The sequence below is a fragment of the Octopus sinensis genome, linkage group LG6 (genome assembly GCF_006345805.1).
Source record: "Octopus sinensis linkage group LG6, ASM634580v1, whole genome shotgun sequence".
Classification (NCBI taxonomy): Eukaryota; Metazoa; Mollusca; class Cephalopoda; order Octopoda; family Octopodidae; genus Octopus; species Octopus sinensis.
In genome coordinates this window covers 3,114,303-3,130,115 of record NC_043002.1, presented here as the reverse complement: position 1 = coordinate 3,130,115, position 15,813 = coordinate 3,114,303, and the positions used below count along the sequence as shown (strand labels likewise).

Genomic DNA, 15,813 nt, shown 5'->3' with positions numbered 1-15,813 from the left:
ATTTAATTCTTGGAGATTGTTTGAACAAGGGGAGATAACCTCGGAAAACTGCCGACTACCAGGATGGAAGGGAGATAACTTGTATTAGGAAAAGATCAACGTCAGAAATGGAAAGTGATCGATCGAAATAGTAGACTCTGTGCGACTTCTCTGATCGGTGTCGGATCGATATCAGTTTTGTGTATGGGAATAAATATCTGGCTCTCATTCAAAAGAGGATTGCAAGAAACTCTGATGGAATAGATTCCTGCTCGCATTGCTCAGATGTCCGTTTACACAAGAATCGGGTTAAAAGCACCACAAAGTTACAACCTTTAAGAAAACAAAAAACAGGGCTTTTCTAAATATTCTCAAAAAGATTCCATACCTTTTCCGTTTCTCCAGCAAGAAACTGGCTCTAACGTTTGTTAGGACAGGTTTTAACAGATACATCCGTTTAAATATTCTTAAAAATACACAATTATTCATTTTAGACTTGGCTGTTATTGTTTTAGTTTTTGGTAAGAAAAGCCAAATATTTTTAATGAGTTCAAATGAATATTTTTAATTGTGGATTTCAATCATAAATATCATAACAACAAAATCAAGAATTTAAAGAAATTTTAATGTTCATTACACACTTCACAATTAATCAAACAAACCATTTTTAATTCCCAGCAACAAAACAGTCGTAGTGGCATTTCCATGCCTTGCACCAAAGCAGTATATTGCAACAGGTGCCGTCTTTGAATTCTGCAACCACAGACTGGATGGAAGGAGTCATCGACATGGACATATATTGACTGACAGAAGAAATAGCCGGGTCTTGGAATGGTAGAGCCACCACTTTATAGGTTTTGATAATATATTTGGTTGGGTGACAAGAACTGAAACTCTCATTTTCAACTTTTGGCTGCAATTTGGAGAGGAACGTTTCCGTTTTGCCTGATTTTCTTTTTATGATTTGATGTAATGTAGAGGTCACTCTCACAAAAGAGGATCTCAAATAAAGCAAAAAGTTTTTTATTTGGAATAGAAAGAAAATCCTTTTGAGTTCCCTCATGAACACACACTTTCAGTTTGTCTTTCAGTTCCTCTTACAAAGCTTTGGGTCAGCCCCAGGATGTCGTAGAAGACAGTGGGACTGAACTCAGAACCATGTGGTTGGGAGGCAAACTCCTTACGACACAGCCACACCAGCACACACACACACACATATGTGTGTGTGTGTGTGTGTGTGTGTGTGTGTATGCGAAAATGTTGAGATGGTGTGAGGGTTACAAACTTCAGTAAAAAATCAAACTGGAACATTGGAAACGATTAAATGGAGGCAAAAATAGATGGAAATCCTTCCGTCAGCCATGGAGACCCAGATTATTACAAGTGCAGTTTTGGTGCATTTAAAGTCTGTAATCTGGATCTCGTGGCTGACGGGAGGAGGCTTTCCGTCTTTCATTCTTGTTTCCACTAATTGTTTGCCATGTTGCATTTTCATTTGATAGTGACAGCAATGACATGTTGAAACTGACAAGAAAATGAAAGGCAGTCAACCGTGACGAGAATGAATTTGGTATCATCCTTCAGCTAACAAAACCCTACGTTGACCAAAATAAAAGGGCAAATATCAAATACAAACTAATTACTAATTAGATTGTTTTAAAGAAATCTTTAGAAATCAGGAGACACTGAATGCTACCAAAGGAATTTCCGTATTTCCGAAATCCATGAGACATACTCAAGGGACATTTTCCAAGAGAGAAAGATAATACGTGAAGAATCAAACTTTACCTGACCATCCAGAAGAAAAAAGCCGTTCCTAATTCCATAAAAAAGTGATGTTTGTGTGGAAGGCATGTTTGCAGCCAGTGTAGAAACAATTGGCTCACCTGGTGAGTGTCTGCCTCACCTGTCAGCTATGCACTTCTGGAATGGTAAAGCTAAGTTCTGTTGGAAGCTAGAGTCAGAAAGCCACAAGACACCTCCCAGTCCTGACACGGATTAGGAAGACAAGAGAAGTCTTGAACAAAGTGGTTACAACAATGGTAAGATCTCTGGAAAAGTTGAAATTAACTGGAATCAGGAGAGGAGGCCATGGTCAGTTCTCACAACCAACAACATTTACTCTTTTACTTGTTTGTCATTTGACTGTGGCCATGCTGGGGCACTGCCTTTAGTCGAGCAATTTGACCCCAGGATTTATTCTTTGAAAGCCTAGTACTTATTCTATCAGTCTCTTTTGCCGAGCCGCTAAGTTACGGGGATGTAAACACACCACCATCGGTTGTCAAGCGACATTGAAGGAACAAACACAGACACACAAACATATAAATATACATATATACGACGGGCTTCTTTCAGTTTCCGTCTACCAAAAATCCACTCACAAGGCTTTGGTCGTCCCGAGGCTATAGTAGAAGACACTTGCCCAAGGTGCCACGCAGTGGGAATGAACCCGGAACCATGTGGTTGGTAAGCAAGCTACTTACCACACAGCCACTCCTGCACCTATTTGGTAAATATCAAAAATAATTTACATCGAAGACAAAATCCTGGTTTGCCATGAGTCGTAAAAAAGGAAACGTTGAACCGTCACAGAATCTCATATCAAGCAGCCATTCTGGTTGGTCAGTGAAAGTGAACAGACTTAAAAAACAGAATGGCAAATACCACAGAACAAACAGGCAGGCTCTGTCATGGACCAGACCACCACAAGGCAGATATTCTTTTCTACTGTAGGCACAAGGCCTGAAATTTCTGGGGAGGGTGGTGGGTGGGCAGTCGACTAGATTGACCCCAGTACATAACTGGTACTTAATTTATTGATTCCGAAAGAATGAAAGGCAAAGTCGACCTTGGCAGAATTTGAACTCAGAACGTAAAGACAGACAAAATATGGCTAAGCATTTCGCCCAGTTTCTGCCAGAAGGCAGATATTGTGCATCCAAGAATCTTATGTCTTTATTGCCCACAAGGGGCTAAACAAGGACAAAGAGATTTAAGTCGATTTCATCGACCCCAGTGTGTAACTGGTACTTAATTTATCGACCCCAAAAGGATGAAAGGCAAAGTCAGCCTTGATGGAATTTGAACGTAACGGCAGATGAAATAGCAAGAAGCATTTTGCCCAGCATGCTAACGTTTCTGCTGGCTGCATCCAAGAATCTTGTCTAAGGATTACCAACTACACCAACATTCAGCATGTTTTCATGGACTGGAAGAAATATTTTCACAGAGCATCCCAAAACCATCTCACAGGCAACCACAAAGAAATACAACATTGTCTGAGACAGCGGAGATATTGGTGATGGCAGTGCTGGTCATTGGTCCCATTACAACAACCGTTGAAATTCACCAACAACTCTTTAAATTCTTACAGGAACACTCCATGAATGCCACACTGGAAGACCCAGAAGAAATGGTTATCATTAAATTGGAAGCACCATCACTAATCTTCATGTAACAGACAATAAGGACAACCAATATGGCTGCCAACTTTTTCCAAATATTACAATATCAATAATTGCTCTAAAAGAGATATTCTACTTTGGTTACAAAGGAATAACAGAGTTAGGGGGGAAATAGCAGGAAAAATTCTGTCTTGTTACTTTGTCAACATGAAAAATTACACATTGTAATCCTGAAGAGCAGGTGAGGAGGTAACGATAATTATAGTTTCAAATTTTGGCACAGGGCCAGCAATTTCAGTGGGGGTAATCAGTTACACTGACCCCAGTGCCCAGCTGGTATTTATTTTCTAATGAACCTGAAAGGACGAAAAGCAAAGTCGACCTTTACAGAATTTGAATTCAGAATGTAAAGAACGATGCAATGTTGCCAAGCATTGTGCCTGGCATTATTCTAACGATTCTGCCAGGGTTGCTGCTTTGCTAATGATAATAATAATAATCCTTCCTACTGAAGGCAGAAGGCCTTGAAATTTGGGGGAGAGGGCACTAGTCAATTAGAAATGACCCCAGCACACAACTGGTACTTAATTTATCGACCCCGAAAGGATGAAAGGCAAAGTCAACCTCGGCAGAATTTGAACTCAGAACATAGCTTAGCATTTTGCCTGGCGTGCTAACGATTCTGCCAGCTCATTGCTTTAATGATAATTATTATAATGATAATTATTATAATGATAAAGTGAATGTTGCACCACAATTTGGAGGTAAACAAAAAATCTGGACAATCAAACTGATGACGTGATATTGCAGCTTCTGTGCAGATGTCTTGACTTTGCTGCTGTTTTTGTGCAGCACTCATTGCAATCAACACGTTTATAGGTCACTAATGAGCAGCTTCTTAATTACTTGGAATATGGATGAAGAAACAGATGAAGATGGTGGTAAAAGTAGCAGTCCTTCCTAAGAACTGAATGTCCCAAGAGAATATTGAAGATGGGTAACATTGAAAATATTGGACTGGACCGAGAGATTATTAGGAAAGACTTTGTTGATGAGAAAGGTTCTATTACTGAAATATTGGCACCGATGAGAGGGATGTGGTGCTGAGCACACCCTGGCATGGAACTAGTCCTTGTCAAAGAATACAATTAATGAAGACAGTTCTTTAGACATTGTTGACTTTCTAAAAGAGGAGATTAGCAAAACCAATAGTCTTGTATTAGTTCCAACAGACAGCATTGGCACCATCAGCTGGAACAGACAAAATGAATTGGAAAATGGGACAGAAAAACAAAACAAAAAAAATTCTCTCAACAGGTTTTGCTATTATAAACTTAAATATGTCTGGAGATTCCAGAAGAGGAGACTCCTCCTCCTCCTCCTCATACATAAATATGAAACAGCAAATATCAATCATTGTCTAAAACGTTGCCGGTAGGGGGGAGGAATGAAAAAAGGGCACACCATTTCCAAATGAAACAATGTGGGGTTCTAACCTGAAATGGGATCCAATTAAAATGTGGAAAGGAAAATTGAAAGCAAGATCTCCCTGCATCAGTTCTTGAGTTGCTTTATGAATAACAAGATGGCATTGCCAAGAGATTGTCTTGGAGAAGAGAAATCGGAGCCTGACGTTTGAAGAAGACCAATTCCTTTCTGAGGCTGCTTTGGAAACGACTGGTTCAGATGCCATGCAATGTAAACAATTGTATAACATGATGATGATGATGATAATCTTTTCTACCAAGGGGACAGGGCCTGAAAAATTTGGAGGATGGGGTGAGTTGAGTACTTTGACCCCAGTACATGACTGGGACTTCTTTTACTGATTTGGAAATGACAAAAGGCTAAGTTGACCTCGGCCAACGTTTGAACTCAGAATATAAAGACAGACAAAATGGCGCCAAGCAATTCTGCCAGCCCACCACCTTTCAATAATGGCACAAGGCCCGACACTGGGGGGTGGGGGGTGGGGTGATTGCATTGACCACAGTACATGACTGGTACTTAATTTATCAATCCTAAAAGGACGGAAGGCAAAGTCGACCTCAGTGGAATTTGAACCCAGAATGTAAAGGCTGAGGAAATGCCACGAAGCATTTTGCCCAGAGTGCTAACGATTCTGCCAGCTCTCAGTTCTCTATAATAATAATAATTAATAATAATAATAATGAACCAAACTGAAAGATATTGTTCAAACTATTAAAAGACAAACTCTCAATGAAGATTCATTAATTAGTCAATTTAATTGATTTACAGAATATGATGGGTTTACAAAGGTTTTAATTAACTGCAATGACATTCAAATTTCCATTTGTACATCTGTTAGTCACACACACACACACACACACACCAGTGATTTGCTCCAACTCTCAGACACAAGGTTTTGATTTCCTCTAATAAGGTGAACTATCTAAAAATAACATGCATTCATTTTGAAACTGGTGGAAAAGTTTTAACGAGATCTTGAAATTAAAGTTGAATAATAGCCGTTAAAAAGTTTCTAAACAAGTTCTGTGAAATTATGAACAGAATTCTTCAATTCCGTTTAAAACTGGTTCTGTCAATGTTACCAAATAACGATCCATTATTTATTGACAGCATTATTCTCCCAATATTTGGCTTTTGAAAGCTTAGGTTAATTGCTGTAAATGATTATAATAGTAATAATAATAATAAATATTCTATAGTTTATAGATTAGAGACAGGTACTCTCTGTACAGAAGACACTTTGTAGTGGTCAAGAGGCTTAAACTTGAGCAGGGAGAGGAGTAAATGGAAGCATAATTAAGGGAGGCCCAGTCGATATACAAGAAATATTAAATACATTTAATACAAAAAAAATGTATATATGTATAAATAAGTCCGACTTAGAAATGATATCAGGAATTAAAAGGGTCCAACAGCTGTTTCTAGGGGGCTTGGTGATGCAAAATAATAATGATTGTAACTCAATTCCATCATTCCAGACAGAATGGAGTTTAAACTTGGAATGAATTTGTGGAGAACTTAGGTGTATTAGAAAGAGGAGTTGGGGTGTGTGTGTGTGTGTTTATATAGCAAGTAGTGGGGTGGGGGAGGGGAGATTCAATAACGAAGCTAGTGATAGTAGGAGAGGTGTGTGTAGGTGTGGGGGGGAAGGGTAGTGGTTTAGGTAACATGTCCGTGATGACATTTGTCTTTAATTCCTCAAATCATTTCTATTCTGTTCTAAGTCAGACTTTTTTATACGTATTCATACTTTATGTATTAAATGCATTTCATATTGTTTCTATATCAACTCTTCTACCTTGCTTATCCTTATATTTACTCATATACATACACACACACATATATATATATATATATATGTATATATATATATACACACACACACACACACACACACATATATATGTACAATGTGGTTTTGAATACAATACTCCCCCCCACCACCTCCAGATTTAGACCTTGATGTTTTGTATTTAAATTCTTGCATTAAACAGGAGCAAATATGGCACGTGTTTGTGATTAGACACACACACACACACACACACACACACACACACGTATATTAGTTGTGAAAATGAAGCACTCTTTTGTAAAATTGTGTGTTGCTCAAGAGGCAGAATTTCTTTTTTTAGAAATGATATTTTTGGCTTAGAATTATTCAGAGGAAATTTACAAAAAATGTTGGAGACTTGAATATTATTTTTTCCCATGCAACATGCATCGTTCTGCCTAATTTTATCAACATCTAATCATTACATCTTACATTTTGAAATTAAAAATAAAAAAAAAAACCAGACCAAGATATTGCAGGAATATAACAAATTGCACAAACTTACAAAACTTCTGATGAATGGCATTTGAAAAGAACAAAAAAAAAAACATGAAGAAATATTCCAATGGAACCTTATCATGGATAATATTTCTTTAGATTTAACAGACAATGGAATGTTTCAAGGACAATTTGTAGAAGTCCAAAGTTTTTTTCTCTTCCGTTTGTTGAAAATTTCAAATATAAAACAAAGTTTTTTATTTTCTAAAATTGGAAAAAGACACAAACAGAAATTGAAATTCAATAAGAAAAAAAAAATGGTAAAAATAAGCTAAAACATTAATTAAAATTTCAATTTCAGTAACCATTTTTTTTTCCATTGAAACTTTTGAACTAAAACAGATACAGTTTATAATTTAGAACATTTCTTTCGAGTTTGTGTTTTGTTTTCTGAAAACATTTGGAATTTCTTTTTGATATGAAATTTCAAATCATTGAGAAAAAAGACAAAAACAAAAATATAAAGTAATAAATGTAAAATAAAAAATAGGATTGTCCATCTTTTGAAGAATTGGTTGACATTTAAAAGAATAAAAAAGGGGGTTTTTCAAAGCACAAGAAAGGGGTTTTAGTGCTCAACAAAAAGTTGAATTTAATATCAAACCTTTGTACTGAACTTAAAAGCCATGCTGTTTAAAACAGAAAGAATCTTTTATACAAGATTCACAGAAAATGGTTCCTTTTCTCATTATCATCATTATTAATGGTGGCAAGCTGGCAAAGTTGTTGGCTCAGCACCATTTTGTCTGTCTTTACGTTCAAAGTTAAAATTCTGCTGAGACTGAATTTGCTTTTCATCGTTTCAAGTTTGATAATTTAAGTACCAGACATGTACTGGGGGTGATGTAATCGACCAGCCCGTGTCTTCTGGTATTTCTTTTTTACAATAGGACAAAATTTATATTATTTGCTCTCAACCCAATTCAGACCCTGTGCCCATTCTAGAAAGGATTATTATTATTATTATTATTATGACAAACAAGGTCCAGTGGAATTTGTCTGCTGAGTGTATGAAATAGTTATAATTATTTCTACTATAAGCAGAAAATCTGAATATTTGAGGGAGAGGGCTAAGCTGATTCCATTGACCCCCAGTGTGTCACAGGTACTTTGGTTTTTATTGCTTCTCAAAAGGATGAAAGGCAAAGTTCAACTCAGAAGTTAAAAAAAACCCCAAAAAACGGAAAGAATTGCTGCCAAGCACTTTCGGTTCAACCCCCAGTGACCCTGCCGCCGGCTCAATGCTTTCAATAATAGTCCTTTTTATTATAGGCACAAGGCCTGAAATTTGGGGGGAGGGGGAGAGTCGCTTACTTTGAACCCCCGTCACCCCCAGTACATGACTGGTACTTATTTCATCGACCTCAAGAGGATGAAAGGCAAAGTTGACCACAGAAGGTAAAGATGGGCAAAAGAACTGCATTTTGCCCAGCATGCTTAACGATTCTGCTAACGATTCTGTCAGCTTGTCTTAATGGTAACAAACAATCCTTTTTACTCTAGGCACAAGGTCTGAAATTTTGGCAGAGGGGGGGGGGACTTGTCGATTACATCGACCCTAGTGTCTCACTGGTACTTAATTTATCGACCCCGAAAGAATGAAAGGCAAAGTTGACCTTGGTGGAATTTGAACTCAGAACACAAAGATGCATGAAATGCCGCTAAGCATTTCGTCCATCGCGCGACCGATTCTGCCAGCTTAATGATAATAATAACTGATTTAAGGATTTAGACGAGAGAGAGAGAGATAGAGAGAGAGAGGGGAGAGAGAGAGAGAGATAGAGAGAGAGGGGGGAGAGAGAGAGAGAGGGAGAGAGAGAGAGATGGATTAAAGGACATTGAATAATTTAGTTTCTAGAATGTTGTAAATATTTCTTTAGAAATCTTGAAATATTTCCCTTGATGAGTTTAGAAAGACGGGGGGAAAAAATAGTTGTGTCATTATTTTCCTTGATATGAAGAGTAAAAAATTCTTGATTGCAGAACATAGAAATTGGTGTAAAAGTATAAAGAGGGTGGAGTTTTATGTTGGCATTTATTGGAAATAAATTTAGGAATCCTTGAAAGAGGAAACTAAATACAGGAATGCATTTAATCTGGTGACGCTTGACCATTTTCTGACCATTTCTACAAGTTTTCCACTTTGTCAGGACACAATGCTAACTTTGGGTGTGCAAGGGGCAGGGCAATTGAGTCAATGCAAGAATATTGAAGAATTAAACATGGCAAAACTTTTATTCTTCAGTTCAATCTTTTACAGTTGCTGTGCCAAATATAACAAAAAACAAAAAAAAAAAAAAAAAAAAAAACGTGTGTGGAGATAACAGGCATGGCTGAATGGTTCAAGAAGTTTGCTTCTGAAGCACGTGGTTTTGGGTTCAGTTCCATTGCATGGCACCTTGGGGGGAAATGCTTTCTACCATAGCCTTGGGTTAACCAAAGCTGAATGAAGCGTGTTGTGGCAAGTGTGTGTGTGTGTGTGTGTGTATACACACGCACTTACTTACACATGTATGTCTGTTTGTCTGCATATTTACATTTGTGCTTCTCTGAAAATCGGTAAGTTACAAGCAGAGACACTCTACTGGTTTTGTGTCTTTGAAAATATGTGGAATAATAAGAGAACCCTTACTTGAAAAACAGGTAAGGTTTGGCAACAGGGAGGGCATCTGACTGGAAGAACAAACTTACAATAAGGTTTGAACCAGAAAAACAAAAAACAAGTAAACATAAACAAGAAATATTTAAAAATATGGAAACGATTTTATATAATTTGAAAATTTAACCACAAGTTTAAATTATAAACCAACAATTTTAAATTAATTATACTCATTAATTTTTCATAGAATACTATAAAATTTAAATTATTACTTTTTAAAACAAGCAAAAAAGCAATAACTTCCAAGATAAACTTATCCATTTCTGAGCAGATTTCTTACAAGTTTCAATTAATTTCCAAAATATAAAAAAAAATGGAAGGATTTAAAAATTTTTTTAATTGCAAACTACACTAGAATTTCTGTATTATTTATTCAAGAAGCAGCGAGATTTTGGTCAAGATTTTAATCTGAAGTATTTAGAGTGAATGGTGCCATAAGACCAGCATTGTTTAGGGAAACTGATAAAGTTATTAAGCATTGCGTCAAGAGTCTTTGGAAACTCAGAATAATTGGCAGCTAAACTACATTCTAAATCAGTGATACCCAACCGAGGGTCTACTCAACCGGGGTCTACTCAGCTGGGGACTATGCAAGTAAAATAGTAAATTTGAGATGCACAGAAGTATATTAAGGGTCCATAACAAGAATTTTTGCTTCAGAAGGATTTCTTACAAGAAACGGCTTTGAGGTTTCCTTCTCAAATGTTTGACATAATTCAATCTGTACAAGTGAATAACAAAAGAGGAATTTTGAAAGAATTCTCTCAAAAGCTAGTTTTTAAACATGGAATGGCTGTGGACGTCCACCAGAATAAACTAGCAATCGAAGGGGTCCATAGACCAAAAAATGGTTGAGAAGCACTGTTCAAAGACATTTCTACGGTGAATAAAGGAAGTAATTTAGAGACATTATTTGGTGTGGAGTGACACAGCAACTTGCAACAGGGAAACAATATTTCCATCTGGCAGCAGTTCCATATTCCGCTTCAGGCACCTGTTACCATTCCTGGTTCTATGATACAAACTTCCCATTTTAAATTAAAAGCTTCCCTCAAAAATCCTCGTTAATTTAATGTATCAAACACTACTTTAAAAACGATAAAGTTATTTTAGAAAAAATTTTCAAAATTAATTGAAACAAAAGCATTGGGTCTCAAGAGAAGTCTGGTAGGAGAAGGGTTTCAGCCTCATTCAGCTTTTGGTGAATGAATCACAGACAAATATTCTTTATTAAATGAAATGGTTAAGTCTACTGCTGTCCCTATTCCACAGAGATTTTGTAGATTTATCTTGCAGCAGATGTAAGCCTGTGATATGGGGGGAGTGGGGCCAGGGACATGGAGAGTTCCCTAATCAATTCCACTCAAATATCAAAAAACAATTCTTATACAAGTTTGGGGATTAATTTTCATCAAGGAAGGGCCAAATGGTTTCCCAATTTGTTTTATATTTTGTAAAGATTATCTGAATAAAGAGGGGACAGAAGGGACATTATTAAACTAGTGTTACTCGTTGGATATACACATTCACGGACGCTCAAAGAATAGAAAATAATTTTGTTATCAAGTTTTATAACTGGAAAAAATCAGCCGAGAAAAAAAACAAAAAAACTCACAGAAGCTGATAGAAAAAGAAAAAAATTGGCAGTTTTATATTATTTGAAATCATATAAAAATGGACAGGAATGTGATATATTTTTTGCTTCTGGCAAAAAATGGTGAAAGTAGGTAAAACTATACAAATAATCTTGGTTTTTGTTTTGACAAAAATGGTGACATTTCTTTGTGAAGAATAAATGAAAAAAGAAAAAGAAAAAAAGAATATAGTTGGGAATTTCTCTAGATTTTCTGCGGGGGAGAAAAAAATACCTTTTCTTTCTCTTTTACATAAAAAAGAAAATGTTTCTTGTTTAACGAGAATCTCAAATTGTTTTTTTATCAAAATCATTCATAAAAATTTTGCAATTTCAAATATCACAAAGAGAAGCAAATTGAAGCAAATATTATATATACATATGATTATACGATATAAAATTTATACTATTTGTTATAACAATATAAACAACATCGGCAATAACAACAAACAATAACTACAAACATAAAAACAAACTCTTCACTTAGATCACATCTGATCTGTCTTGATAATAATAATGATAATAATAATCCTTTATATTATAGGCACAAGGCCTGAAATTTTGGGGAAGGGGGGTTTAGTAGATTATATTGATCCCAGTGCTCTACTGGGGCTTATTTTATTGACCCCGAAAAGATGAAAAGCTAAGTTGATGTTGGCAGAATTTGAACTCAGAACCTAACAGATGACATGCCGCTAAGCATTTTGCTCAGCGTGCTAACGATTCTGCCAGCTCGCTGCCTTAATAATAATAATAATAATAATAATAATAATAATAATTTCAAATTTTGACACAAGACCAACAAGTTGATAACACCAACCTCAGTACAAGACTGGTACTTTATTTTATCAGCTCTGAAAAGACAAACGGCAAAGCTGACCGTGGCGATTTTTGAATTGAGAACAAAGTGTTAAGAGCTGGAAGAACAATGGTACCAAGCATATTGTTTCAGGTGCTAATTATTCACTCAGTTTGCCGCCTTGATAATAATAATAATAATAATAATATTAATAATTCACTAATACGATAACTGATCCTATTAATTAATCTCTGTTTAATAGCAAGTTATAGGTTTTATAAAAATCTCAATTACAAAAACTTTGTCGACACAATTTCAGGAAACGAGAGATTTCTCACCAGGAATAATCACAGACTAACAACAACAACTCATTGAACTAGGAAGCTGTTTTTTTACCATTTTAATATTTAAAGTAATCAAAAAGGTTGTTTTTTTTCATACTGTGTGAATATTACATTAATTACAAAGAAATCAGCAGAAAATAGATATATTACTAACGAAGCCTAATTACTTCTCAAACACACCTGGAATACACAACGAAGAAGATTCTTTTGGATAAAACAACCGTTGTGGCTTGGTTTCCTTTTACAACAAAGTAGCTACACTTCATTCACTGTAATCCAGCTTAATCCATTGATAATTTAAATCTAAGACAACGGATTAACATTCGGAGCTAATCTGGTGACCCTGGCAAGGTCCAAACAGAATTTAAATAAAGCATAAAGGCTTTCGGAGCAGTTCTCTCCGTTAGCCAGAAGAGGATTCAATGTATATAGGAATAATAAAGAACCGTTCTTGCCCTGCCTTTGTGGATTCACTTATGGCCAAGAATAAAATCTTCTTCATTCAAAACCGATCATTGACGACATGTTTGGCAGATGTGGAACAGATTAACAGATGTGGAACAGATTAACAGATGAAGGATGTGAAACATTAACCAAAGAAAGAACCATTCTAATTGCTTTTGGTTTTTTTACAGTGTAAATATTATCATAAAGGCTCACAATAGAAATATATATCTACACACACACACACACAATGTTTAAAAAAAAAAAAAACGAGGGTAGAATGATCATAAAATAGCTGTGGATTTGTATCTTACTCGGAACAAGAAATACTGTTGACAGTTTTTTTTTTTAAATGCTCTGAAACTGGGAAACTAGAGATGATAAAATGAAATTAAATGTGGCTTAAATTCTTGAGGATTGGGATTAAAAATTAAAAAAAAACCATGAAGGGAGAGTTTATGGTGAAAAATTGATAATCTAAAATAGTGTGGATTCTTTTGTTTCAAAATTTGCTTTACAAAATAAGTTGAAGTATAAAAAAAAAAAAAATGAGCAAATTAAGATACAGCAGCAAAGGAGAATAATTAAGCACTGATTGTACAAAAATATTTTGGTCTAATTAAAACCAGAAGAGAAAGTGAAATAGCCACCATTCCTGCTGCTGATGATTATACTGCTAACGACTCGTTAAGAGTGTTTGGAGACACAAATCTCATATTACGAGGGATTTTAAAACTGGTTCAAGTCTCTTCAAAGTTACACTGACAGCATTTTGGGTTAAATTTTTGAAATTAGAACAGTTTAAATGCAGCAATTTATAATTAAACAACAAAAGTGTCAAAAGACAAACTTAAAGAAAAGAACTTTGAAACAACAGGGAGAATAAAAAAAAGGGGGGGGGGATAGGAGGATTCTTTTCTCAATTTGGTATTTGGCTACAAATCTGAATGTTTCAGAAGAGTTAAAAAAATTGAAAATTCCTAAAATTTCCAAGCTTCATCCAGATTCCAATCAGTTCATTTTCTGATTGTCTCCAGGCACCCTATTCCTCCACAACTGGTGAGACAGGGCTTGAAGTTTTCAAGCCCCGTTCACAGACATACGCAGAAACAGTATTTTAGTAAGAAAAGGTTCAGAGCTAATAAAGGATCTGTTTGTGGAGAGGAATTAGGAAGAGAGGTAAAAGGTGGAGGAAACGAGCATTGGACATTGGAAATTTAAAATCCTTTTAGCATTTTGGAGTTTTGTGTTTTCCAGGAATGGCAGCTGTTGTCTGTGGCTGTAACAGTGTTCAACGTGAAATAATGGCTAGACATAAAAACAACAAACAACAGGGTACCTCAACAACAAACAACAACAACAACAACTAATGGACAGCAGCAGCAGCGGCAGCAACAGCAGCAGCGTTTGGCAGTGGGAAGACTTTTCAACAAAAACATATTGCAACACGACTGCTTACACTTTGGTTCTGAATGATTCCACTTGATATGTCTTCAATCCGTTTCCACCTCAATCGTCACCATTCAAAGGTGGCGCTTCTGTTGGCAAAATAGTGTAAACATCACAGAGTAACTGGCGGTAAGATCGAGTGAAGTACAAGAGCAGGAGACCCCATTTCCAGGTCATGAAGCACCAAACTGTGGTCAGGAAGTAACCATTCCCGTAAATCTGTAAACCTGAAAGAAAATGGCAAGAAATTATTTCAATGGAAGAATAACCGAAAAAAAAAAAAAAAAAAAAAGACAGATTTACACCAAATATTTACTGATCCTGTTGGATTAACAGAAAAATATTTCATTAATTCATCTTTTACTAGTTTCAGTCAGTAGACTGTGGCCATGCTGGGGCAGCACCTTGAATTCTTAGTCAGAGAAACTGATGCCAGCATTTTTCTTTTTGTTTTTTTTTGTTTTTCATCATCAGTGTTGTAGAAAAACACTTCAAATATTTCAAATTGACTCAAAAACAATTGCAAACGCTCCCCCCCCCCCATCCCATTTCAAAAGATTTCCTAATATTAGAGAAAACGGTAGCAGCAAGCTGTAGAATCCTTGGTAAAGATGCCAAAATGCTTTTCTTTCAGCTCTTTATGTTCTGGGTTCAAATTCCACAGAAGTTGGTTTTTCTCTTTCATCCTTAATGACTTGATGAAATAAGTACCAGTTGTGTACTGGGGTGGGTGGGGTGGGGGTGTAATCACCCCCCACCTCTCCAGTGAAATTGCTGGCCTTGTGCCAAAATTTGAAATCAATATTGGAGAATATTTGTCAATCACAAGATGTGGGCATGGATGGAATGGAAAACTGACTACAATACAATCAAAGCTATGCAGAAAGAAAGAACTGATACTAATCATCTGAAGCCATTTATTTTGGGATTTTGATTCTTCAGGGGCAGCCACTGGGTTTTATATTGCTGCTGTGGTTTTGGACAAGTCTACTACAGCATGTAGGGGTGGTCACTGTTTTGATAACTGCGCTGTAGTTTTGGACGGGTCTATTGCAATATGGATTTGTAGTCTGTGCGTTTCCTATTTAACATGTGAGAGTGGCCATTTGGTGTCACCCTGTCCAGTGCTTGAATATCAACAGAAATGGTTTAAGTGACCATTCAGTTGGTATTGAACAGTTTAAATTTTTCCAGAGTCATGAGAAAATAAAGAAGTCGTGTTTTGAATCTGGACCAAGTGTTGCTATTGGTTATCTATTGATTGTGGGTACCCCGATGA

The 15,813-nt window shown here is 36.1% G+C and overlaps 1 protein-coding gene across 2 annotated transcripts in view; it reads right to left on the bottom strand.

Annotated features, from left to right (window-relative positions):
- Nucleotides 1–2,407: 2,407 nt before the first annotated feature.
- The window catches only part of LOC115212740 (heme transporter hrg1-A-like), a 43,611-nt gene continuing 30,205 nt past the window's right edge, over nucleotides 2,408–15,813 (bottom strand). Inside the window, exons 3-4 of one of the 2 annotated variants that reach the window (XR_004999537.1) lie at nucleotides 14,545–14,761; nucleotides 2,408–3,376 (exon numbers count right to left, since the gene is read on the bottom strand). Coding sequence is in view for 1 of the 2 variants with exons in the window: in XM_029781395.2 (XP_029637255.1) it covers nucleotides 14,595–14,761 (167 nt within the window). In the remaining variant the exon portion in view is untranslated. Of the gene's footprint in view, nucleotides 3,377–12,198; nucleotides 14,762–15,813 lie in introns of those variants that run through there. The other variant, XM_029781395.2, reaches the window with a different exon arrangement.